Genomic DNA, 23,877 nt, shown 5'->3' with positions numbered 1-23,877 from the left:
ATGTAACAGGGTAATGATAGTAATAAATTAAAATGTAAAATAATCCTGGAGTGAGTGACCCACTCCATCACTGATCATCTGTGGTTTGTTCACCTTGTTAAGGGACCTTGACTTCCTGTACAATGTGGAATTTGTGTCTTTGCTTGTGACTCTTGGAGCAACTTTGTTCCATCTTTAGGAGGTAGTACTGGCTGTTGGTTTAGGTCTTTGATCCCTTGGGTTCCATCACTAATATGTGTTCAGGGTGTTTTGCAGGAGAGCTAGGGTTCTTTTTTGAGATGGGTTTGGGGAGGAGGAAGTTTTATATGTCTGAAGACTGGGTAATTACTTATGTATATTCTTTACAAGGTTCCCTATAGGTTTCTGTTCCTGTTACTAGACACTTTTATCCAATTAGGTGACCCCAAGAAAGGAAGCTGGGGGAACCAAAGAGCAAACTCTCATCTTCTGTTAACCCCACACCCAGTAATTAGAAAGACTGCTATTCTGGCTTTTTTTTTTTTTTTAAAGGATTAGTCTAGTAAAAAGGAAGGAAAAGAGGTGGGTGGCTCAGACAAAATTAGAAAAAAATAAAACTTCCTTTTTTTTTTTTTTTCCAGGCAAAAGAGTGAATTTAGAAATGATTGAAATGCATTGTTTCTCAAGGACTTTGAGGGTGTGCTAGTGAATGTCAGGTTCTGCAGATTGTAGCATCTTCTTCATCATTGTTGTCTTTGACAACTAAAAGGGAGTCTTGTCCTTGGAAACTGCACTCAGCCCTGAAGAATTTTCCTTCTAGGATAGGACTTGACGGTGCACAAACCTTATAGTCCAACAGGGTTACCTTCTGATTCCTCCTCCAATGTTACTTCAATAATTAGCCACTTTAGAAAATCAGGTGTTGCTTCTTGTATGTAGTAGATTATAAAATAGTGATGACATATAGATAAAAAAGTAAAACCACCCTAGAAATGGCCACCTTTTAATAGCTGTCTTTTTTTTTAGGTTTGTATTTATTATGGGATCTTCGATTTTTCTGTCAATGACTTCCATATTGCAGCGAGGATGTTCAAAACTCAAATTGATGGGGAAAATTGGATGGAGGAGTTTCTTGTTAATCTGTATAGGAATGTTCATTGTGAACCCCAATTACTGCCTTGGTCCATGTAAGTATTTTTTCCCCTGTTTTTGTATATATTTGGGTTGAAATAGGAAAACTATGTATCAGAATTAAAAAGAAATATAATTCCTTCATCTCAGGTTCCTGCAAAAAGAACAGTTATTAGAAAAGTGTAAACATGCTTATATAACATCGGGTATTATTATTATTATCTTGGGACTTCAGACCTGGAAGGAGCTTCCAAGACTACTCAAATCCTTCTGCTGTCCAAAGGAAGACTCTGAGTCCCAGAGAGATTAAAGTGCTTTCTGTGGATCTTCCAAGTGCAGGGACAGAGTAGAGCCAGATCAGGTCACCTGGTTCTCAGACCCTGCCCTCCTGCCTCTTTGGATTCATCAGCTTTCATAATAAGGCTGTTGTATGGCAGTTCAACAATCCACCTTGGTTATCACCTGTATGCCTGCTGGGTTGCTGGGAAGGAATATCTTTGTTGTTGTTTAGCAGTGTGAGCGACACGGGAAGCTTGAGGGAAGGACACACACCCTGTGCCTGGGACCAGCATCAGAGTCAGCGAAATTGGTGGTTGCTGTACTCAAGGTTGCTGTACTCAGTGTCATTAGTAAAACAGGACATAGTTACCTGGACAAGAGTCATGTGGTCCCTTCAGCTCAGAAGCACATTAGGAGGAGGTAGAGGTCACTTCCATTTGGGGTCATAAGGAAAGGTGTCACATAATAGTTGATTCAGTGGATCTTCAAAAAGTGAACCACTGCTCCCAGGAGGATACATTGTAGGGCTCATTACATGGTCACACTCTTCCAGTGAGTAGTCACATAGCCTGTAGGACAGGGAGAATCTATTTGTGGCCTGTGCTGGCTCTGCAAGTTGATGGTGGATGTGAGAGCTGGTTGAACCCATGCCCGGTGTGACAAAGGGCCAGGCAAGGAACCCCAGGGCCCAGGTAGTCCTTGCTTTGTCCCACACCCAAGGAAGACACGTATTCTTGTCCCCATGTCCCAGCTGGCCACTTCCAGCTGTGAGGTTGAGCCGAATCCCATATGTATTATTATCTCCAAGAGCTTCAAAGCGTACTTAAGTACAATAGAGGTATGCTTTCCCCCTTAGAAAAAAATAATGTTGTCTTGGGCAGGAAGAGGAATTCTGGCTAACACTTTACTTAACTTGTGCCTTCTATAGTGTCTTGGGATAAGGTGCGAATCCCTGGTGTGCTCCAGCGGCTGGGGGTGACCTACTTTGTGGTTGCCGTGTTAGAGCTCATCTTTGCCAAACCTGTGCCTGAAAGCTGTGCCTCGGTGAGAAAACCTACTTTTAAACATGGTGGGGCTGGGGGTGCAGAAATCACTGTATGATTTTCAGAACCTTCTTTAGTGCTGAGCACAGTACTGTATGTCAGTAGACTCAGAGTCAGTAGACTCTGTTAGTCAAATGCATTATTTTTTTCCTTCAATTAGTTATTTTTATTTAGTCTTTACATCAATTGTTTTTCTTTATTATGGGGAAAAAACACATAACATGAGATGTCCCCTCGTAATAAATTTTTAAGTGTCCAGTGATCAGAGGCATTTTGACGGCATTAAATAATATCACCATCATCCAGTTTGCTAGCTTAGTCTTTTGGGGCATTACTGCCAATTTTTTAATTCCTTGCAGTATAAGATATATAGAAACTCATGAAACATTTCAGTGTCTATATACATGCTGTGAAGATTCAACTTGGAGGAAAAATGCCAAGGTAGGGTGGAGGAGAATGACAGTATTGTCTTTGGCTAGTTAGTATTTATTTGTAGGAAGTATGTGAGAGTTTCATTTCTTTCATGATTGCTTTCTTTCTTTTTTTTTTTAATGTTTATTTTTGAGAGAGAGGCAGAGAGAGTGCGAGTGGAGGAAGGGCAGACAGAAGGAGACCTAGAATCCAAAGCAGGCTCCAGCTCTGAGCTGTCAGCACAGAGCCCGATGTGGGGCTCGAATCTCAAACCACAAGATCATGACCTGAGCTGAAGTTGGACGCTTAACCAACTGAGCCACCCAGGCGCCCTTGTGATTGCTTTCTGTCTTAATATAAATTGCTCAGTGAGTTTACCCAGGTGGAGCTTTTTTTTCCCTGGTAGAGGTAAAAATTTAGGAAGAAGTGTTAAAGTTCTTCCACTTGGGATCCTACTTAATTTATAAAGTTGTCTTTGCTTTGTAGCTCCTTTCTGTATATGTAACTAGCATATTCATCACTGAACCCCACACTCACTTGGCCTTCCCTGCATTGATTGTTCAGTTATATGTCCTTGGAGGGGATTGGATCATTGTTCCTTCACCTGTTCTGCCCACTCTGTTGTTGTATGTGTCCCCTCTGCTATGGCTTTTCTTGAGGTGAAGCGAGAGTAGACATGAACATGGGCTTGGTTAGCCATGTATGGGACCTAAGGTCTGTGGAGGCTCCTCCAGCCACCATGATAGAGTAAGGGGTGGGGTGTGACACCAAGAATAGGTGGGCTAGGGGTGCCTGGGTGGCTCCGTTGGTTGGGCATCCAACTCTTGGTTTTGGCTCCGGTCATGATCTCATGGGTTTTGTGGGTTTGAGCCCCACGTGGGATTCGTGGGATTCTCTCTCCCTCTTTATCTCTCTGTCCCTCCCCCACTCATGCTGTCTGTCTCTCAAAAATAAATAAACTTAAAAAAAAAAAAAAGGATAGGTGGGCTATACTCCTTCTTTCAACCAGGACAGCTTCAAAAGTTTAAATTTCATTTTCCTTTTTAAAAATGTATTTTTAATTGCTTTTTTAATGACACCTTTATTGAGATATGTTTCACATACTGCAAAAGTCACAAGTTTGAAATGTGCAATTCAGTGACATGTAGTATATTCACAGAGTTGTGCAGTCATCCCCCCTATCCAGTTCTAGAACATTTTCGTTATTCCACAAGAAACCCTGTACTCACTACCAGCCACTTGCCGTTTCTCCACAACTCCCCCAGCCCTAGGCAACTCCTCATCTGTTTTCTGTTTCTGTAGATTTACCTGTTACGGACATTTCATATAAGTGGAATTTTATAATATGTGCCTTTTTTGTTTGGTGGCTTTCACTTAGCATATTTTTCAAGGTTTATCCATGTTGTGCCATGTTTTAGTTCTTCATTCGTTTTTACTGCTGAATAATACTCCATTTTATGAATGTCCCACCTTTTGGATACATTCATCAATTGATGGGCATATGACTTATTCCCATTCTTTGCCTAGTATGAATAAAGATTCCATGTGTATTTGTGTATAAGTATTTGTGTGAACATCTGTTCTCAATTTTCTTGGGTATAGGAGTGGAATTACCCAGTGCTGTCTTTTTAACTAATGTTTTATTATGATATTTCATGGAGAGGGGCAGCTAGACCATATGATACATATGAAATAAACGTGCATGTAGTTTTATATTACTACCATCAAGGCCAGAGAGGAATCACACAGAATTTCCCCAATACATATATGCATCTTTTTTTTCCTATTCTACTTGCATGTAGTTCATATATGTGTTTTTATGCCCCTCACTCAGGAGAGAAGCTGCTTTTCCCTTCGAGACATCATCTTCAGCTGGCCCCAGTGGCTCTTCATTCTGATGCTGGAAAGCATTTGGCTGGGCTTGACATTCTTCTTGCCTGTTCCTGGATGTCCTACGTAAGTGAGCCCATGTACGTAATCCCTTTTTGCATGTCATTTTCTGCCAGGTCAGAGCTTCTGGGGTGATAGCTTGCAAATTTCCCAAGAGGAATTCTCTTTTACTCTTTCTTCTTTGAGGCATAGTGTGTATTGGGAGAGGAGTTGGGTGGATGTCCAGAGGAATGTCTCCGTGAGGCTTTTTCAGGGTCAGTTTGAATGCAGGCTGGCCTCCCACCTTAGCACGCAGGGAGCAGTCAAGTCCAAAAAGCATTGCTGTAGGGTAACATGGCTCCGAGGGGTTGCATTGTGTGAAGCCACTTGTTGGGCTGCAACAATTGCCAGTATATACCCTGAGCCCCTCTGAAGTCTTGTCAGTGAAGTACATGTTCTCTTTCCCAGTGGTTATCTTGGACCTGGTGGCATTGGAGATTTGGGGAAGTATCCAAATTGTACTGGAGGAGCTGCCGGCTACATTGACCGCTTGCTTCTGGGCGATGACCACATTTACCAGCATCCTTCTTCAGCCGTGAGTGAGCCTAGCTTGCACTTAGAACTAGACATTTGGGGGGTCTGAAGTGAGAGAAAACGGAAGGGGCTGGTCAACTGGAAACTGTCCGTTTAGCAGACTGTGATGGGAACTAATTTTTAGTTGAACAGTTTGCTGATTTTGGAAATTTAATGTTCATTAAATGTGTGTATTCATTAATTTGGATTGGAAAGTGTGAATGCACTGTGTCAAGCATGCGGCAGCGTGCTTTTTCCTGTAGCTCAGTTGGGCTTCCTGGCAGCCGAGTCTGAGTCTGAGATTCGTATGCAGGGAGCCTATCAGGCCGTACTTTTGGGATTGACACCTGCTAGGGATCAAAGGGATCAGGAACTCGCAGAAGGGGCAGTTGGACTGCCTCATAGTCATACCGCCTGAGTTAATCTCCTGGGGGCGCTGTGCTGGTTCTTTACAGTTGTTCTGGAGTGAGAGATCGGGCCCTTGTTAACCCTGGTTGGATACAGACTACCCCCAGCAAGGGAGTGTGGCTCCTGGAGAGGCAGCTCTCTTCAGTCAGGGACAGATCCAGAAAAGGGACTTGGCTGAGAGCTTTCTGGCCATTAATATTTCTACCAGCTCAGGAAACAAATGCTTTAGTCCTGAGAGAAGTGGGGCAGGGGGATATCTATGTGATGCACTGTGGCATCCACTACACTGTATATTTCCAAATTTCTGCAATTTCCATAATAACATTTGTTTTATAATAAAATAATACATACACACACATATTTAAATATTTATTTTGAGAAAGAGAGAGAGAGAGAGAGAGAGAGAGAGAACATGAGCAGAGGAGGGGCAGAGAGAGGGAGAGAGAGAATCCCAAGCAGGTTCTGCACTGTCAGCATAGAGCCTGACACAGGGCTCGAACTCACAAACCATGAGATCACGACCTGAGCCAAAATCAAGAGTCAGATGCTTAACTGAATGAGCCACCCAGGTGCCCTAGTACAGGTATGTTTTTAAATGTTAATTTGCCATAAGAGAAGTTAGGAAAGAACATCTTTTTGATGTTACAGTAGGGTTGACCAGGTTGAATAAGCCTAACAGTTATGAAGGTATTATGCACGGTTTTGGAACTGGGCGGGGAAGCATTGTGTCCCAGGGCACTTGAGGTTGAAGTGGGTGCTCTGGACCACGGCTTGTCCCTGGGCTCTGTGTTCCTTCTGGTGTCACACACCCCACACTTTGTCGCCCAGAAGTATTCTGCCTGTAATCCCCACAAATTGGCAGTGAATTTCTGCAGCAAAAACAAAAAACATTGAATTCTGGAGTGTACTCAAATTTGTATTTAGTCTCTGAGTTGTTTGTGTGCGTTTCATGGTCAGTGGGTTCTGCCTTCTTTTTCTGCTTTGTGAAGGTGCTTTATCACACCGAGGTGGCCTACGATCCAGAGGGAATCTTAGGGACCATCAACTCCATTGTGATGGCATTTTTAGGAGTTCAGGTATTTGTTTATTTTATATAGCTTATGATTATTGATTCATCACTAATTCAAAAACTATTTCATTAAGTAACTGGAAGCATATCTTCTGTGGTATAATACATTCTGTTTATATGTGACAAATGGTCAAAACTAGAATTTGCTAAAATTTAGCACATTGAAATAATTCCGTATAATTCCTATATGCTTCCCCAGATTCTCATTATTCATGTGGCTTATCTTAGCAATAGAAGCACAGCAGTGTGTGGGCAAAAAGGTTTCCCTGCTGGAGTGTACTGGTGATGTTGGGAAGCCTCAGTGTCACTTGGCACATTTCTTTCATATACACTTTGTATGGTTTCAGGTTATGCATATTTTATGCCAGAGTCAATATAGGTGGTTCTTGGTGTATCTTATGTGCAATTTTGTTAAAATTCTGAACAGCCTAGACTTTTATCCCCTAATGTTCTCCTTATTGATGTTTGAAACTATTGTTTGAGCAGAACTAACTGGAAGAGGAAGAAGCCTGTAAAGCAGCACTAATGGAATGTTCCGTGACAATGAAAATGTTTTTTATGTCCATATGGCTTTTAACTTGAAATGTGGTATACGAGCATGACTGAGGAACTGAATTTTTAATTATATTAAATTAAGTTTTATTATTAAATTTTTAAAATGTTTACTTACTTTGACAGAGAGAGAGAGAAAGCATGAGCAGGGGAGGGGCAGAGAGACAGGGAGAGAGGGAGAATCCTAGCAGGCTCTGTGCTGTTAGCTGTCAGCATGGAGCCTGATGCGAGGCTCAAACTCATGAACCATGAGTGAGATCCTGACCTGAGCCAAAATCAAGAGTCGGATGCTTAACTGACTGAGCCACCCAGACATCCCATGTTTTATTCTTTTTTTAAATGTTTATTTATTTTGAGAGAGAGAGAGGAAGGGAGTGAGCACACATGAGTGGGGGAGGAACAGAGAGAGGGAGGGAGAGAGAGAATCCCAAGCAGGCTCCGTGTTGCCAGCACAGAGCCTGACGTGGGGCTTGATTCCACGAACTGCGAGATCATGACCTGATGAGCCGAAATCAAGAGTACGATGCTCAACCGACTGAGCCACCTAATTTCATTTAATTTTAATTAATTTAAATTTAATTTCAAATAGGCTCATGAGGCTAGTGGCTCCCATATTGGATGGTGCAGGTCTAAAGCATATACATTTTGGTGATTTCATATTTAGAAATACTGCTTTATACTTATCTCTGTTGTACTTTATGGTTCACAGTGGGTACTTTTACATACGTTCATTTAATCCCCGTGTTTGCTCTTGAGGTAAGTCTGTGCCTGTGGGAGCAGCCTAGGATAGGGTTCAGAGCGCAGACCTGGGTCCACACCGCCTGGGTCTGAACCACATTCCACCACTTTCCAGCTGGGTAGCCTTCAGCACGTCCATCCGTCTGTGCTCCAGCAGCATCTACCTCCTGACGGTGTTGAGAGGATTAAATAAGCTAATTTATGTACAATTCTAAGAACTGGCATATAGAAAACATTCATAAATTTTAGCTTAATTACAAATTATTATGAATATTTTCTTATCCTTTTATGCTTTCAGAAGTTATTTCCTAATTTCAGGGAGTTTTTATGCAAAGTCCAGATTGTACTGTTTCTAAAGTGTTTCTCTGCCTCTAGTTCCACCCTGTCCCCTTCTGTACTGCTGCCAGAATGGGCCATCTGGTAGGCCGTCAGAGCTCGTCCCTTGTTACTAGTTTTTTGGTGGGGGGGGGGGGAGGGGAGTGACTTTCCTCAGCTCCCTCTCACCTATGGGAGAAAGCCTGTGCCTCACAGAGAGACCCACAAGCCCACCGGCCTACCATCTTCCTGCCCATCCTAACCCTCTAGCCTTTGACAATTACCTGCAGCTCAGGGACACATGCTCTTTCAGCCATTTGACATGCTTCTGTGCATGCTGTTCCATTCTGCCCAGATGCCCTTCCTGCTCTGCAGTCGTAGCCTCAACCTGATGGCACTTCCTCTCTGGCATTTCCTCCCCTCCCGAGTTGTCCCCTGTGCCTTGGTGTCTAGTTGTCTAGGGCAGGGGTGACGTTCCATCCCAGCATCTAGCAGCGTGCTTGGCAGATGAGTGATTAGGACACTGGATGAACATGAAATACAAATACACCTTGAGCAGGTCTCTTGGTCATCTGTGTTTTCCTCTCCAGGCAGGAAAAATACTCTTGTATTACAAGGACCAGACCAAAGACATACTGATCAGATTCACTGCCTGGTGTTGTTTTCTAGTAAGTAACCTATGTTCCTCACTGAAATTCCTTCCACACGTATATTTCAAAGAAATAAAATGTTTAGCAGCAGCGGATAGCAGCTATCACCACATCACAGTAGCTGCGTTCTTCACTGGAGTAATGGAGAGAAACAAATCTTTATACCTAAACTCTCAGGTTAGTTTTCTTAGCCAAATGTCTTTATAAATAAGAGTGTTTGCTGTCAACCAGCTGGCCAGGAATGCCTGAGGAAGTGGTGTGGGTTCTGGTGGGGAGCCAGACCAGAAAGACCAGGCAGACAGCACATTTCCAAAGGTCCGCTTCCAGATCTCCAGGTGGCAGAGTTGAAAGTTTGGCTGTTTGTTTTATCCCTCATGTTTCCTCTCTAATTTATCAATTACTTTACCTTCAACTCAGAAGAATGCTTTGGAGATGTTTTTAAGAATATTTTTTTGAGAATATCTTTATGCATCTTGAAAATATTTTTCCAGTTAAAAGAATAAAATATAAAACACAATTTTCAGCCCTCCTTAAGCAATTAATGTATTTTCCAGTTTTGAAACACAGTGGTTTTTTTTAATTAATATAAAAAACTAACGTTCTCCCCCCCCCCCCCCCATTTCAGGGGCTTATTTCTATTGCTTTGACGAAAATTTCTGAAAATGAAGGCTTTATTCCAATAAACAAAAATCTGTGGTAGGTACAGAAAACCATGTCATTTTCATGTGGGTTGGTCCTGCTGATACTGGATGTGTTCCTCAGGAGCCTGAAACACCCCGTTCACCTCGTAGGTCCATTTCCTATGTCACCACACTGAGCTCCTTTGCCTTCTTCATCCTGCTTATCCTGTACCCTATTGTGGACGTGAAGGGACTGTGGACAGGGACCCCGTTCTTCTACCCAGGTAAGTCACCCAGAGTCGATGATGGTGACCAAGTGGGTCAGCCCAGAGATGCTGAGCACGCCCAGTGCTACGTCCCTGGGCCCCCGGCCTCAGTGGCAGATATCCAAGATGCAGGCTGAGGGAGAAAGCAGCCGGGGCCACACTGTCCCAGGCCATGTGCAGGACGTCCTTGGCCTGTTCTGATGCCGTCCACCCATTTTATCTGTTTAGATTGTGGGGTCATAACCAAGCTCCACTTGTTTCTTCAGGAAATGCCGAGTTACAGAGCATCAGAAACCATCCAGGGCATATTAGCCAGCTTCTGATGCTTCAGCAATGGGGCCATGCTTGCCTTCTGAGTGTAAATATACTACCTTACAGATTACTCATAAGAAATATCAAGAGATAAACAGGATGGTTTCCATGCAGTTCTACTTGAAGACTCACTTTAGCCCTTTGATTCTTGTAATAGTTACATTTTTCTAACCCTAGAAAATAGAAGTTCATAATTTTGGCTCTCCTGGCAGATTTAGTATTCACGGATTACACTGTCATAAATATTTTCTGTTTTTGATCAAGCTTACATGTAATAGTATCTAAGATACACATCATGTATTTTTGGCAGTAGCCAATAATGTAGGTGCAAGCTTTTTGGTTTTTTTCACTGAACCCAAGTCAAATTTCCAGAATTAAGTAGATGATCAGATGTGGTTCAGGAAAGCCTTACCTTGTGCATCTCTCCTCCAGGAATGAATTCTATTCTGGTGTACGTTGGCCACGAGGTGTTTGAGAACTACTTCCCCTTCCAGTGGAAGCTGGGGGACAACCAGTCACACAAAGAGCATCTAACTCAGAACATAGTCGCCTCTGCACTTTGGGTGCTCATTGCCTACATTCTCTATAAAAAGAAGGTTTTTTGGAAAATCTGACAGCTCCCACCCAGATGTGTTGCTGGCAGACTCTAGTGGGCCTGGGGGATGTATTGAAGCAGCCTTTATTAGAGGGAACCATTAATTAAAAATCGATAGGATGTGTGTTTCCAGATGATGGGGAAGAACCCGATGTACTCTGGCTGGTTTACTGTGACACAGCTGTTCATCAGAACCCTGCCTGGATATTTGGGACCTCTGTATTTGCAATGGAGTTGTCTTTTTTTCTCCATCTTCTATGTAAATGTATTTAGAACCTCATTCTGAGGATTTCTCACATAACTTTCCAACAGGGAATTACCGTGGGCATTTTGCGTCTGTGACGGATAAAACAACGTAAAGTCTAATTTGTATTGACCTTGTTTTCTTGCAAACGGCCTTTCCACATGCACATGTGCCAACCAAGAATACCATCATTTCTGTTGCGGCTGACTGTGAGGCTTATCGAATATGAGGTGTAGTAATGTAGCCTAATATTTTCTGGTTAAGTGCACTTTAATATTTCAAGAGAGTCAGAGTAATTTCCTTTTCAGATCTGCAAGGCATTGCTGGGTCCAAAAAATGCCTTTCTATCAGAAGCCATTCTCTCCTGTTCCCCACTTGAAAAAGAAGTTAAAATATAAATGTGTTATTCCCAGTCACTCTTGCTCCTAGTTCCCTACTTATGTACCTGTTTGTTTGTCTGTCTACCCATCTATCTGTCTTTCTGTGTGTCAGATGGTAGCTGGCACCCAGGGTACAGTCGTGGCAGAGAGAAAACACACTGTCTTGCTTGTGGTGCCAGTTCCACCATCCTTGCCATGTGAGATGCCAGCAAGTCTTGTGGCCTCTCAGGGCCTCGGTTTCCTCATTTGTGAAATGAGGGAGAAAGTGATGACCTCTCTGGTCCCTTCCAGCTCTTAGGCTCAGGCAGGATGATACATCGATCGTTTTTCTGAAATCCTTAGGAAAATAATTTTATTACAGAAAACTTCAAAATAAGTGATAATGAAAAGGTTAAAAAACTCTCATTGGAGTAAATCTTTTCAGAATGACCCTCCACAGTGGAGGCAAGCAACTTTCCCGCTTGGAATCCTAACACCGAAGACGTGGTTTCTCAGGAGTGAAGACAGGAGAGCACGCAAAGGGAAACAGCACGTTTCATATGATGCATCACCATGCTTCTGACTTTTCTGGGAGAGTTCCATATAGAAGGAAAGGTGGAACAGGTTGTACTTCGCGTGGTGACCCGGGGCCACCTCCACGGGGCTGTGGCTGTTGCCACTGACAGACGGCTGTCTGGCTGGTGTTCCAGCTTGGACCTCTACCCCGGACCCTCAACTCCACTGTAACGGCCCACTGGACCCTCTGCCCGGACGCCCGCCAGCACCCATCCTCCCTTCTTCCCACCTCTTTTCCCACATTCAGACTTTTCATCTGGATTTTCCTAGTTCGTGGATGGGTCTCTTTGTCTCTAGGTATGAAACTCTGTCACATTTCACCCCCCTTTACCTCCTCTATCCCCCTGTTTTCCATATTTAGCCATTCCCCTCTCTTGTCACTTCCATCCCATCTTCCATCCGAAAAGCCTGCATTCTCACTGTGGCTGCCTTGTTACTCTAATCCGGGCTCTTGTAATCATTTGTTTTTAAACCTCTTTTTATATATTTTGAGAAAGGGAGAGACAGCATGTGAGCGGGGGAGGGGCAGAGAGAGAGGGAGACACAGAATCTGAAGCAGCCTCCAGGCTCTGAGCTGTCAGCACAGAGCCCCATGTGGGGCTCAAACCCATGAATCGCAAGCTCATGACCTGAGCTGAAGTTGGACATTTAACCAATTGAGCCACCCAGTTGCCCCTATAATTATTTTTAAACGGGCCTCCTCCCTCAGCCCTTCCCTCTGTAAAGTCGCTATCCATTGCCTCTAAATTAAGCTTTATAAAGCAGAACTTGAGTAAGATCACCTCTGCAACAGCTTTGCCTGGCATTATGTATAGAAGCACCCTCAGGGGAGCCCACACAGCTTCCAGACACATCTTCCAGCCACCTGTCCCATGCCGGGCCCACCCTCCTCCTCCCGCCTCAGCACTTAGCACCTCCCGCTCTGACTTTGGAGTCTTCTGGTTTATTTTTTCCCCTTAATTTGCTCCTGTGTACACCTGACCTGTAGGCCCCCTACTTCTAAGGCAACTTCTCTAATCTCGTATTTTCATCCAAAAGTAGTATTTTCTTCCTCTCATAATACTCTACTGGGATCAATCCCATGGCATTTTTTCGCTTTCTGCCTCGTATGATGGTTCCTTGTGTACATGTCTAATTTCCCACACTAGACTGTGAGCTTAAGGGCAAGAATTATGCCTTGTTCATCTGCATATTCCTCCTGGTGCAAACACAGTGCCTCGTACTTAGGCGCTAAATAAACATTTATTAAAGCAAAGCAATGGTGGTGGTTTTTTTGACAGTATTTTAAATGCTGATAAAATGAGTGTGTGTGGTGTGCCCCATGAAAATGTGCATGGAGCTAATGCGTACAGGGACAGGTACTGAGGAAAGCTGCCGCTCCCCTTCTCTTGCAGTGAGCCACCGCACATGGTCACGGTGTGTCATCATCCCAAATCGCAGCAGGCAGAGCTAGTTGGGCCTCTCCAGATGAGTTATCCAGAAGCATTTCTCGAATGGGGGAGTATTTCAGGGTGTATGGAACCGGAAGGACCAGGTAGTCCTGATTCAGCCTGCTTGCAAGGAAAACTTACCTCACGGAAGGCCTGAGGTGGGCTGGCTCCTGCACACCTCCCGGGGCTCAGCCAGCTCTTCACTGTGAGGGAAGTCACAGCATGACTCCTAAGATACCTGACGCCTTGCTCTTGTCAAACTAAGGTTGTTTTCCCTCTGGTAAGGCATTAACATTATGACTGAAGGGGGTTCCTGGAGAAATGGTAAACTCTGTATTTGCCTCAGTTGTTTGTCAATGGGCTGCAGGTTATGATGAAATTTAATTTTACCTGTCATTTCCTTCTTGCCTTTGTTCCCCACATCACTATGGAGGGGTGATGTTGAGGCTCCAGGAAACTGAGTCGATAGGTTTCTGGAGGTGGCTGTTGATAAAATTGCCTTTTAAATCTTGTAATTTACCAAGCAAGATATTTGTAAACTGGGACTCACGTCCTGTAAAACTGTGATCCCTATCAGTTGGCCATTTGTTTTCTTTCCTCTCCTTTGTCCTGGGGCAGCCAGAAGTGCCTGAGGAGTTATCACACACATCCCACCTGGCAGGGGGGACGGGGCAGTGTGCTAGCCTGCACTTTGTCCTTAGTCCACCCCTTGCTCCCTCATTATCTAATTGTGTATGTCAAAACACTGCCGTTGACAAAAGATGCCATTATCTTGCTGGCTTTCCTTTGCCAGCAAAGAATTCCATCCAAAGTGCAGGCTGTGAGGACAGCTGGCCTCACTCCCAGCTAGTGGTGAGCACACGGTTTCCCAGTGTCCCATTACCATTTTGGGTTCTGGTGGAATTCTGTCCTATTGGAGCTTTCTGTATAGAAATCAGTTCTGTGGGTTTCCCACCTTTTATGGCTGTTCTTAAATTTGCTGTGGTTTGTAGCCACGCCCTTCTACTTCAATACAGGAGGCAGTTTTCCTTCTGATATTTAATTGAACTCCAAAGGTGGTTCAGCTTGTGAACTGGTCCCTCCGTCTAGCCAAATCCGGCCTGTTTCAGCTCTGTGCAGGGACAGTTTGTATCAGTTTAACATATCCCAGGTGATGCCCGTCCCAGGTCAAAGAGAAACAAAGCCAGCTAATGAGCTGAGGGCAGACTAATACTACTGCAGTGGGGGCTGGTGTGAACGGAAATTGTTTCCTGGAAAAAAAGTCTGGAGACTTTAAAGGCTGGGTGTGCGGGAAAGCCACCGAGGGCGTGATGGGGTCGGTCTGTGTGACTGGACTTGAGTTGGCGCTTCTCCTTGTGATGGGAGGTGGTGGTGCCAAGTGCAAAGTGCTCGCCTGAGGCCCTTTTTCTCCTGGATATTTACATTTCAGAGACAGCTCTGGGTGGTAGTTTTACATCTCAAAGGGCAGCGGAAGGATTTATAATTGCCAGCTTTCTAAAAATAACTGCTCTGGGGAGGGGGGTTTTTCAGAGACCTATCTGTTCATCACCATGTTTTGGCTGGAACATGTTTTGGCTGCAGCTTTCTCAGGCAGGCATTTTAAGGGGGGGGGGGGGCTACGTCACCCTGGGTCCGTGGACTTATGGACCAGCTGCTAGAAGCTGTCCTGGAGTTGGGTTTGGATGACTCCTCATGTGCCAGAGGTCTGCAGCCTCCTCCTGGCCCCTGCCTTGTCTGCAAACTTGATCTGAGTTTCGTTTTACTCTATGGCATTTCCCCTGCAATTCTTCACACAGGAGGGGCACCACTGAATTATAAAAGATGATTGGTTCTTTTTTATACCTACACATTTGGGTATCAGAAAGTCTTGTTTTCGTGTATACTGCCCCCAAACACTGATCTGAGGAAGGATTATAAAACCAAAAGGTAAGAGTGTTTAATTTGAAAGCTGTTTTGGGTCCAACACACTCCTCGATAAAAACAAGATGGTTTATATATTTGTAATCAACTTATATTAAATTGGCAAAAACTTTTAAAACGAGCTGGGGGGAATATTTTCTGAAAGCAGATGTCTATTAAACCACTTTACTGATTTTAATACAGTTGACCTGTAGCAGGATTCTTGCACAGGGAGTCGTGACACGGAGGTTTTTCTTTCCAGGAAGCAACTTTATGCCTGCCAGCACCATTCAGTTGGGTTCCTACCCAAAGAACTGAGTCCCGAACACCACATGGCATAGTTTTTATGTATTTTTTACTTGTCTCCCATATTTGGTAACACAAAAACATGTAGTCTGATTAAGTGGTCTCATGTTACAAGGCCCGGAGGGATGTGGTCAAGTACTAGAATAGCAGGGTTGTCTTGAGGTGTTTTTTTTTTTTTTCTTTCTTTAGGGAGGGGACCCTACCACAGACCCTTGAACAACAAAGGTTTGAAAAGCACAGGTCCATTTATACATGGACTTTTTACAGCACAGTACTGTAAATGTATTTTTTTATGATTTCCTTAACATTTTCTTTAGCCTCTTTTATTAGAGCGAGAGAGAGCGCGTGCAAGCAAGGGTGAACAGGGGAGGGGCAGAGAGAGGGAGAGAAAGAATCCCAAGCAGGCTCCCAGATGCAGGGCTTGAACTCACGAACCATGAGATTATGACCTGGGCTGAAATCAAGAGTCAGACGCTTAACAGACTGAGCCACCCAGGCGCCCCTCTAGCATACTTTAAGAATATAGTATGTAGTACATATAATATACAAAATACGTGCTAATGGTTTATGTTATCAGTAAGGCTTCTAGTCAACAGTAGGCTATTAGATAAGTTTTGGAGGAGTCAAAAGTTGTATGTGGATTTCGACTGTGCAGTGAGTGGGGGGCATGCCAGCACCCTCAGGAGCCCCTACATCGATCAAGGGTCAACTGTGTATCTAAAATTTTTAATGCACATAACTGAATAACTTCTTAGCCTTTCATTCTGAGCCCCTAGAAACAATATTTGTCTGATGTTTACCTGACATACTTCAGGACAGCAAAAGAAGGAGATAAACCTGAGAGCTAACACTGCCGAGCACTTGGGACAGTTGTTCATCCACAGATTTCACAAGAGGTAACACTTCTTCACAGCTGTGAGGGGAGTGCCTGAGGCACAGAGTTAGCCTGTCCCAGTGTGGGGTGTGGGGGGGTTGGGGAAGGGCAGGAAAGGGCTGGGAGTCAGGAGCTAGGTGAAGGGAGGAGGTGCCTCACCCCCCCACTGGCTGCTCCTTCACTGGAAGTTTACTCAGGTTCATTTTGGCACAAAAGTTTTCGGTATTAAAACTTCCTGAATGAAAAGGTCTGAAAAGTATTTTGATATGTAATACCTACCAAAGCCTAACTACGGAAAAGAAAACCTTGAGGTCATGAATACTATCCTTTTAAGTAAAGTACACTCTTGTTCAGAATCTCACAAGAACTGAAATAAATTTTTAAAAGCCCCAAATTTAGAATGACTTTTATTTACAAAACAGGTTCTTTTGTTTTACAAAACTTACAAAAATGACTTAAAAATAGAAATAGCTTCTCAGGCTCTTGGGAACTACTTTTAAGCAACAAGGAGTCAGAACTCAGATGGTTTTCTTCTTTCTAAGAGTTGTAACAGCAACATTTATGAATGCTTTATCGCTTCACAAAAAAATCACACGGCTCTGAGCTGCCTTCCTCTGGTGGAAAGGGCTCTGGTCAGGCCAGAGTCTGAAGGAGCAAGATCTTCTCGTTGATGCAGAACCTGTGTAGCACCACCATCAAGTTCTCGCCACAGCGGGACACCTGACGCTCCATGGCCAGGCGGAAGTCCTCCTTCACACCCTTGGTGATGCCCCTAGTGACCGTGTGGTGCCTGAGGGCAGCGACAGGGAAACAGGTGGACACCACAGTTAGTGCCAGCATCACCGGTCAGTGTTTCTGGGGCAGGAGTAAAACCTGACTGAAATCTACGTATAAGTAAAACATTTAAAAAAGGAAGAAAAGCCCTAACCAAACAACCCCCCCTGCCCATTCCTTCTCAGAAAGTTAAAACTAGACAGACATTTCCCCATTCCATTAAAGTCTCTTTTAAACACCCAAACATCCAGTAAAGTGCCACCCGCTTTGCTTCTGAACTCCTGCAGGTCTGATGCTAATGCATCCCTGTGCTGACTTGTGCACAGTTCTGTTACTCTGGGCCGCCTGGGTCCAGTCCACGTGGCCACACAGCTCCCGTCCGGACAGGCCAGCCGAGTGTGGAGGCAGCAGCAGGGAGGAGGGAGAGCAGAATGAGCCAGTCACCACACTGAGCTCGGGCCTGGGGCACTGTGATAAGGCTCAGAGAGGCCAGGGGCTTGTACACAGCCACTGTGGTTCCAAGCGGGTCTCTCTCCCGGTGATGCCAGAACAGGACAGCTCCGCTAAGTGCTGAGCCCACCCAGACTCGGTCTGTGTGAGAAGCAGCGGGAGGAGCTGGAGGTCCCAAGACAAGAGTCTGGCAGGGGTGGGAAGAGAGAAGCAAAACCGCCGAAGAACAGCCAGTGGCCTGCAAAAGCCTACTGGGGCCCAGATGCGGTCCACGCGCTCAGGAGGCGTGCACCTTTGTGGAGGCTCAGTGGGAGCGCACGCAAAGTGTCTAGCTATGCCCGGAAGTTGTGCTGCAGAAAAGGAGCTCACAAAGGAAATCCCACAAAATCCCAGAAAACTTAAGGCACCAAAATGAAGAAAGGAAAAGAAAACTCTAGCAAAACTCAATGGGTTCAGTTAAGAGGAGAGGAGTTTTAACTACCACGTGAGTAATGTAGTAGGTGTAGACCAATAGAAGGCACCTCCATTCCCGGTGTCTCTACTGCCTCACTTCCCTCAGACACACTAACAGGGATTTTAACTTAGCTTTTTATATACTGGCCAAAATAAAACTGTTGAAACCACTCTAAAATGTTCCTGGTTTTTTAAAACTTGTATTATCATATAAAATACAACAGAAGTCAAAAAGTTACAATGCAACAGAAGTAAAAACAAAACTAGGCTCTGTCAGGCTAGCAAAGATATTACAGGACACTCTACAATGCCCATGGGCATTTTAAAGAACTATACAGTAAAACAGCAGCAGTGCCATGGAGAAAACACAGGGTCCTTTGTGGACATTTTCAGTGAAGTTGGCTGGTTCACTCAGTATTAAGGGCACAGTGTCAGTGAGGCTGAGGCCATGAGTCACACTGGGAATAGACATGGACCCATTTCAGCAGCCCTGAGATCCTCTTTTCTGCATCTCAGACTGCAACCCCAAATGGGAGCCAACCCACTGACCACCCGGAAGTTACTGGTATTTGCAGACAGCAAACTAACAGACAGGCTTTGAAAGCTCAAAGCAAATTCTTCCCTTAACACCAGTAAAAATATAATAAAATGTGTATCCTGCTGATGGCTCAATGGCATTGTTTCTACATATAAAGTAGTGCAACTCAATTATATTTCTATCAGAGTCTATTCCTCTGGTAAGTTTGGATGAAGACGAGAATTAGTTAGCTTTTGTAGTTTAAGGGCCAGATAAATCAGCTAATAAAGGCAGCATTCCAAATATTTTCAATTTAGAAAGGGAAGGTCTGAAAATCAGTATCAGTGGCAGGGAAATAGTGTGCTAAGGCCCAGTTAGACCAGAACATCAACACTGGTCACTAAGATGAAAAATCCACAAATAAAAATTTATTTAAAATAAGCTTCGGCATCCTTACATATTTATGAATGAATGCCTTATGTTTTATCAAAAGAGATAACACAGTCTAGTGCCTAACCTAATGTGCACTTTAACACAGTTTTTTAATATAACTTCCATTTTTTTCCAGATCCATAATGATTTTTAAATTGAACACAAAAACACTGGCAACTTATGGAAAAAAATAAGAAATGTTACAATATTACAACCAGATGGTTTGCCAAGGAATGCAGAACAAATTAAAAAAATAAATAAAGCATGAAAAAGAGCACTGAGGCACAGAGAGCTGAAAACCATGGGCAGTACAACATGTGGACAAAACGCACACTATGAGCAGGTGTTTTCCACTTGGTACCTGTCAGCAGTCTGTATGCTGGGCTGAAGCACAGGTAAGAATTCCTGCTGCAGTAACCCCATGGGAGGGCTAGAAGGCCTTTAAAAAACAGCAAACAGCAGCATTCAAACACCCACACCGACTCACCCTGCACTGCAAAAACAACACGCCAGAGAAAATGCACAAGACTGGAACAGACTATGCAGAAACCCTTGAACTTCCAGAGGGCCCCTGGCAACAGTGGTGTCTTGGGGGAGGACGGGAGAAGCTAGCAGCCTTCTCCCTGCACCTGCTGCTGGGGCATGTCCAGAGCATCTTGTTCTGGGGCCCCGAGCTCAGCCCACTCAACATCTGGTGTAAAAGCCACCGAGGAAGAGGATGGCGGGATGCAACTGAACAGCAGTGGGGCTAACACGTGAGAAGACACATTTCAAATCCAGCCTCCTTCACTCTCCACTCTGCTCAGGCCCCCGCCAATCCCATTGATAAACCTGGGGATTGCTGGTAACCATCGTTGCCAGGACTGAAGCCTCCAACTGAAGAGGCACTTCCAAGAGGCCTAGAGGGGCTGGCAACGTGTTTGATAAAGAAAGGTTGAGCCTGAATTTCAAAAAATATTGAGAAAAGGAATAGATGGGGGCAAAAAAAGTCTGGGACCCATGGCTTTGCAGAATTTCATAACAAAGATTTAGTGCACAGGACACTGTTTTTCCATTTTCGTCTAGTCTAATGCCAACTAAGAGACTGCAAATATCAGCATAGAAATAGTTCTCTATTTTAAAATATGTAACGACAGAATGTCTATGTAATGAATAAAGAGCTTATTCCTTCTGTTGGTCAGGCCCCGGGTGCCCTCAGCATCAGTACTGTCCCCACTTGGCATCTGAGCAGGCCAGGATGGACTCACAACCTTACCCAAGGGGAGGGCTGTATACTGCTCTCAACACCTCTGCTACTCAGCTGGAGGCACCCCCCAAAGATCTGCGATGGCTTCAGAGAATTTGTTTGGAACCCAAAGGGAAAATGAATATAGATAGTTTTATTCAAGATTCAAATCCTAGCCCCCTTAGACGAGCTCTCTGGCTTTCACAGCATGCTTCTCCTGATGTAGTTTATGGGTAATTTTAAATGCAGGTTTCAAATGAACTTTGAGATTCACCCAGCAAAGACTGGGCAAATTCCTACAAGAAATACAGCTAAGTAACAATCCCTATTCCTGCTTCCATGATGATAGAACAGCAGGCTTACCAAGAGGCTTAATGGTCTTCGACAGGGAGTTAGAAGAAATTGAAGTTTATAGTGACCAAGGTGGGGGAGCACGGAATTATCTCTCAAAGCCTAGACACGCATGCTGCGCATCCCTACCTTACTCTAAACAACCCTTTACAATGAGATCATCTGGGCGCTGAAAAGCCCCTGCTTTCGCTCCTTGTCCTAGGGGTTTCTGCAGGTAACCAGGTCACTGTTCAGCACCATACAAACTGCCTACAGAAGAAAGGTTCAGTATAATGAAATCTGAGATCCAACTGTTGATTTTTTAACAGCCCGTTCCCTCACATCTCTACAAATGGTTAAGCATTATCTGAAGTGAGAGATCACCTGTAAGTATAACCCTAAGTAAATGGAGTTGATGCTACTAAGGCTGTCTCCAGATTACGGTGATTTGGATGGTGAGTGTTACTGTGAATTAACTAAAAAGCTATTAATAATAGATATGTTTTGTATATCCAGCCTCAAAACCTAGGAATCTTTTAAGCCCACAAAAGGGGTTACCTAAGCTCCCATATCAAAAAAGTCATCTTTATTCTCAAACACTGTTAAGAGTATTTTAATGATGCAATAATTTTCCCCATAATTCTTAGTTGTAGTCTTGCAGAAGAGAATGGAGAGAGGAAGAGGAGCATGTCCAGACCGGCTCGCCTAAGCATCCTACTGTATAAAGGTCTTGTGTTTTTAAAAAAGAGCATTTTGTTCTGTTAGATATTTAGAATATTTATTAATAATATTTACAAGATGAAGGACAAAAACCCCATTTAATCTCCTCTCATTCTTTAGAATGGATTCCACAAGACCCTTTTCTCAACAGGAGTAATGTTTGCTATGCCCCAAATTACTGAGGTGATACATATCCAGAATGAGCATCTCATACTTCCCTCTCAACATCTCTAAGGCTCTACAAATATAGAACAAGATGTGAATTTTTGCTCTCAATAACTGAAAACTTGTTCATGTCACAATTGAAAGAAAAAGGAAAATGTTTTCAGCCTTAGTAACACTCCCTTCTCACTCAGGGCTCAGTCTCTTGCAGTGACTCTGACAATGACTCACAGCCATGCTGAGTATGCAGGACGCAAAGGAGGAAGTATGAAAATAAAACTACACGTGGCATTTACAGCACAGAGGATATATTATCCAAACTACAATGAGTATTGAAGGATAGAAGCAAGATTTATGAGCTATTTAAAAATCATAAATGGTCACTAACTTTATCTAGGGGTGGGAGGACATGCCTGAGACCAGGCACCCCACCATTATTTCTTGGGGCAGGTGTGTTTTGCGTGGGGGCACTAGACCCAGCTACTGACCCTTGTGCTATGTAAGCAATTACTGCTTAGAAAGGCTTCAAATAAACACTGAAATCCAAGTATAGTTTCTAAATAAAGTCTGTTGTTTTCCCTAATCCAATACAACTTCAATTACACATGACTCTTCTTAATTAAAAACATTCTATGTCTAACCAGAAATTTATAGGGTTACCCTGTCAATTTTGGAAAGGAAAAGATAATCATGAATGAGACTTCTGTTTAGTGAAAAGGTTTCAAAAGTGACAGAGGTACCCCAATTTGAACAACGTTTTACTGGAAATGTACTTAACGAAACACCAAGTTTCAGAAGGTACCCAGAATCAACTCTACTCTCAAAAACAGAGACCAGGTTTGGATTCCTTTCTATTACATTTCTGAAAGACACAGGAACTTATAAATACTTCTTACAAGCACACAAAAGGTGAGCACTTAGCACAGAAGAGCAAGACAGCATGCTTACTTGATCAGCATTCCTTGATTGGGTAGTAATTCCAGATGGATTTTCCCACCTTCTTGAGTTCTTAAGTAGGCGAATTCCTCCAGCATATCGATATCTGCAGGCCAGATTCAGGTTAACCACATGTAGAAACAAGGTACCCTGCTCTCTGAGATGTGGAACAGGCTTGCAGTGACTGCGTAACTTGCCCATGGCCAGCCCGCTAACTAGAGTCAGTACCGGAACCCGGGTCTGTCTTGTTGCCAAATTAGTGATTCTTATACTAACCAAACCACCTCATTAAGATAAATTTATTTCTCATACAGATGCTAATAAAGACATTTTGTATGGTCATACCAGCAAAACCTGTTTTTGGTTTGTTTTTTTTTAAGTAGGCTTCACGCTCAGCACGGAGCCCCACGTAGGGCTTGAACTCACAATCCTGAGATGAAGACCTGGGCTGAAATCAACAGTGGGACGCTTAACTAACTGAGCCACCCAGGCACCCCAGCAAAATCTTTTGTTTTCTTAGTAAGAAATGAAAGTGGCAGTGGTGTTGTATCCCTGAAAATAGTTAAGAAATCCTGCTCTAGGCGCTTGGACAAAGACAGCACATTCCTCACACCACAGGTGGTCTTTCCCTAGGAAGAGTATGAAATACAACACTTCCTCCCTATTGTCAAAAACAACTGCTGGGCTACACGCATGTTTGGTGGGGACTCAGTGGCAGCTGTAACAGCTGTGACATGGTGCTCTAACAGCTGACCCCGGGGGGGGGGGGGGGGGGACAGTCAGGGCCCTAAGAGAGGCCCCAGGAGGCCCTCTGCCAGTAGATGAAGGCCAATGAACTGCTATATTCTATGGCCTCACAGCCAATCTGGGCCTGTCAGGAACTTGAAGGCTATTAATTTAGGCATCTTGGGTATCTTCCCAGAAGTCGCTGCAAGTGGAAAATGTACTTGGGCTACTAATATTCCTGATTCATTGCATCACCTCTGTGAAGCCTTTTATGACTCTCATGAGACCAACTGCCACAGTCCCATTTTTAATCACCATTCTGTCTTTCTTTCCCCCAGAGAAAACCATTATTTCTACCTAGAATGGTTGATTTCTTGTACCATGTGTTCATTCTATAAAAAAAAAGTCAGAATTTCTTATGCTTAAATAAGAAAAAGGATACTTGTAACATAATTGAAAAAATTCTCATATTGGAAATTTCCTTGTTGGCAAATCTTATTGACAGCTTTCAAGAAGAGATTCTCTCCCCGTGGCCACTCTTGCTGAAGCAAGACGATCACATGCCCCAGTGCCATGTCGTCCCTGCTGTCTGTGAAAGCTCGCAGCTGCAAGACAAGGATTTGTGCAGATACAGAAGGAAAAGGAAATCATGGGGTGATCTTAAATATATCAAAT

At 43.8% G+C, this 23,877-nt stretch overlaps 2 protein-coding genes across 7 annotated transcripts in view; one reads left to right on the top strand and one right to left on the bottom strand.

The window, feature by feature from the left end:
• HGSNAT (heparan-alpha-glucosaminide N-acetyltransferase) overlaps positions 1–13,223 on the top strand; it is a 52,887-nt gene extending 39,664 nt beyond the window's left edge. For all 3 annotated transcript variants that reach the window (XM_043562721.1, XM_043562712.1, XM_043562728.1), the window contains 9 exons: positions 985–1,145; positions 2,297–2,412; positions 4,657–4,778; positions 5,160–5,286; positions 6,662–6,748; positions 8,937–9,014; positions 9,622–9,692; positions 9,788–9,900; positions 10,627–13,223. In XM_043562721.1, coding sequence (XP_043418656.1) covers positions 985–1,145; positions 2,297–2,412; positions 4,657–4,778; positions 5,160–5,286; positions 6,662–6,748; positions 8,937–9,014; positions 9,622–9,692; positions 9,788–9,900; positions 10,627–10,808 — 1,057 coding nt within the window. In that variant the 3' untranslated portion in view covers positions 10,809–13,223. The remainder of the gene's footprint in view (positions 1–984; positions 1,146–2,296; positions 2,413–4,656; positions 4,779–5,159; positions 5,287–6,661; positions 6,749–8,936; positions 9,015–9,621; positions 9,693–9,787; positions 9,901–10,626) is intronic.
• A 3,644-nt stretch (positions 13,224–16,867) lies between these two features.
• The window catches only part of INTS10 (integrator complex subunit 10), a 32,673-nt gene continuing 25,663 nt past the window's right edge, over positions 16,868–23,877 (bottom strand). For 3 of the 4 annotated variants that reach the window (XM_043562673.1, XM_043562692.1, XM_043562701.1), the window contains exons 15-18: positions 23,645–23,807; positions 22,489–22,582; positions 19,465–19,542; positions 16,868–17,267 (exon numbers count right to left, since the gene is read on the bottom strand). In XM_043562673.1, coding sequence (XP_043418608.1) covers positions 17,111–17,267; positions 19,465–19,542; positions 22,489–22,582; positions 23,645–23,807 — 492 coding nt within the window. In that variant the 3' untranslated portion in view covers positions 16,868–17,110. The remainder of the gene's footprint in view (positions 17,268–19,464; positions 19,543–22,488; positions 22,583–23,644; positions 23,808–23,877) is intronic. The other variant, XM_043562682.1, reaches the window with a different exon arrangement.

The sequence above is a fragment of the Prionailurus bengalensis genome, chromosome B1 (assembly GCF_016509475.1).
Source record: "Prionailurus bengalensis isolate Pbe53 chromosome B1, Fcat_Pben_1.1_paternal_pri, whole genome shotgun sequence".
Lineage (NCBI taxonomy): Eukaryota > Metazoa > Chordata > Mammalia > Carnivora > Felidae > Prionailurus > Prionailurus bengalensis.
The sequence above is the reverse complement of the archived record's forward strand: the minus strand, read 5'-3'. Positions and strand labels throughout refer to the sequence as shown.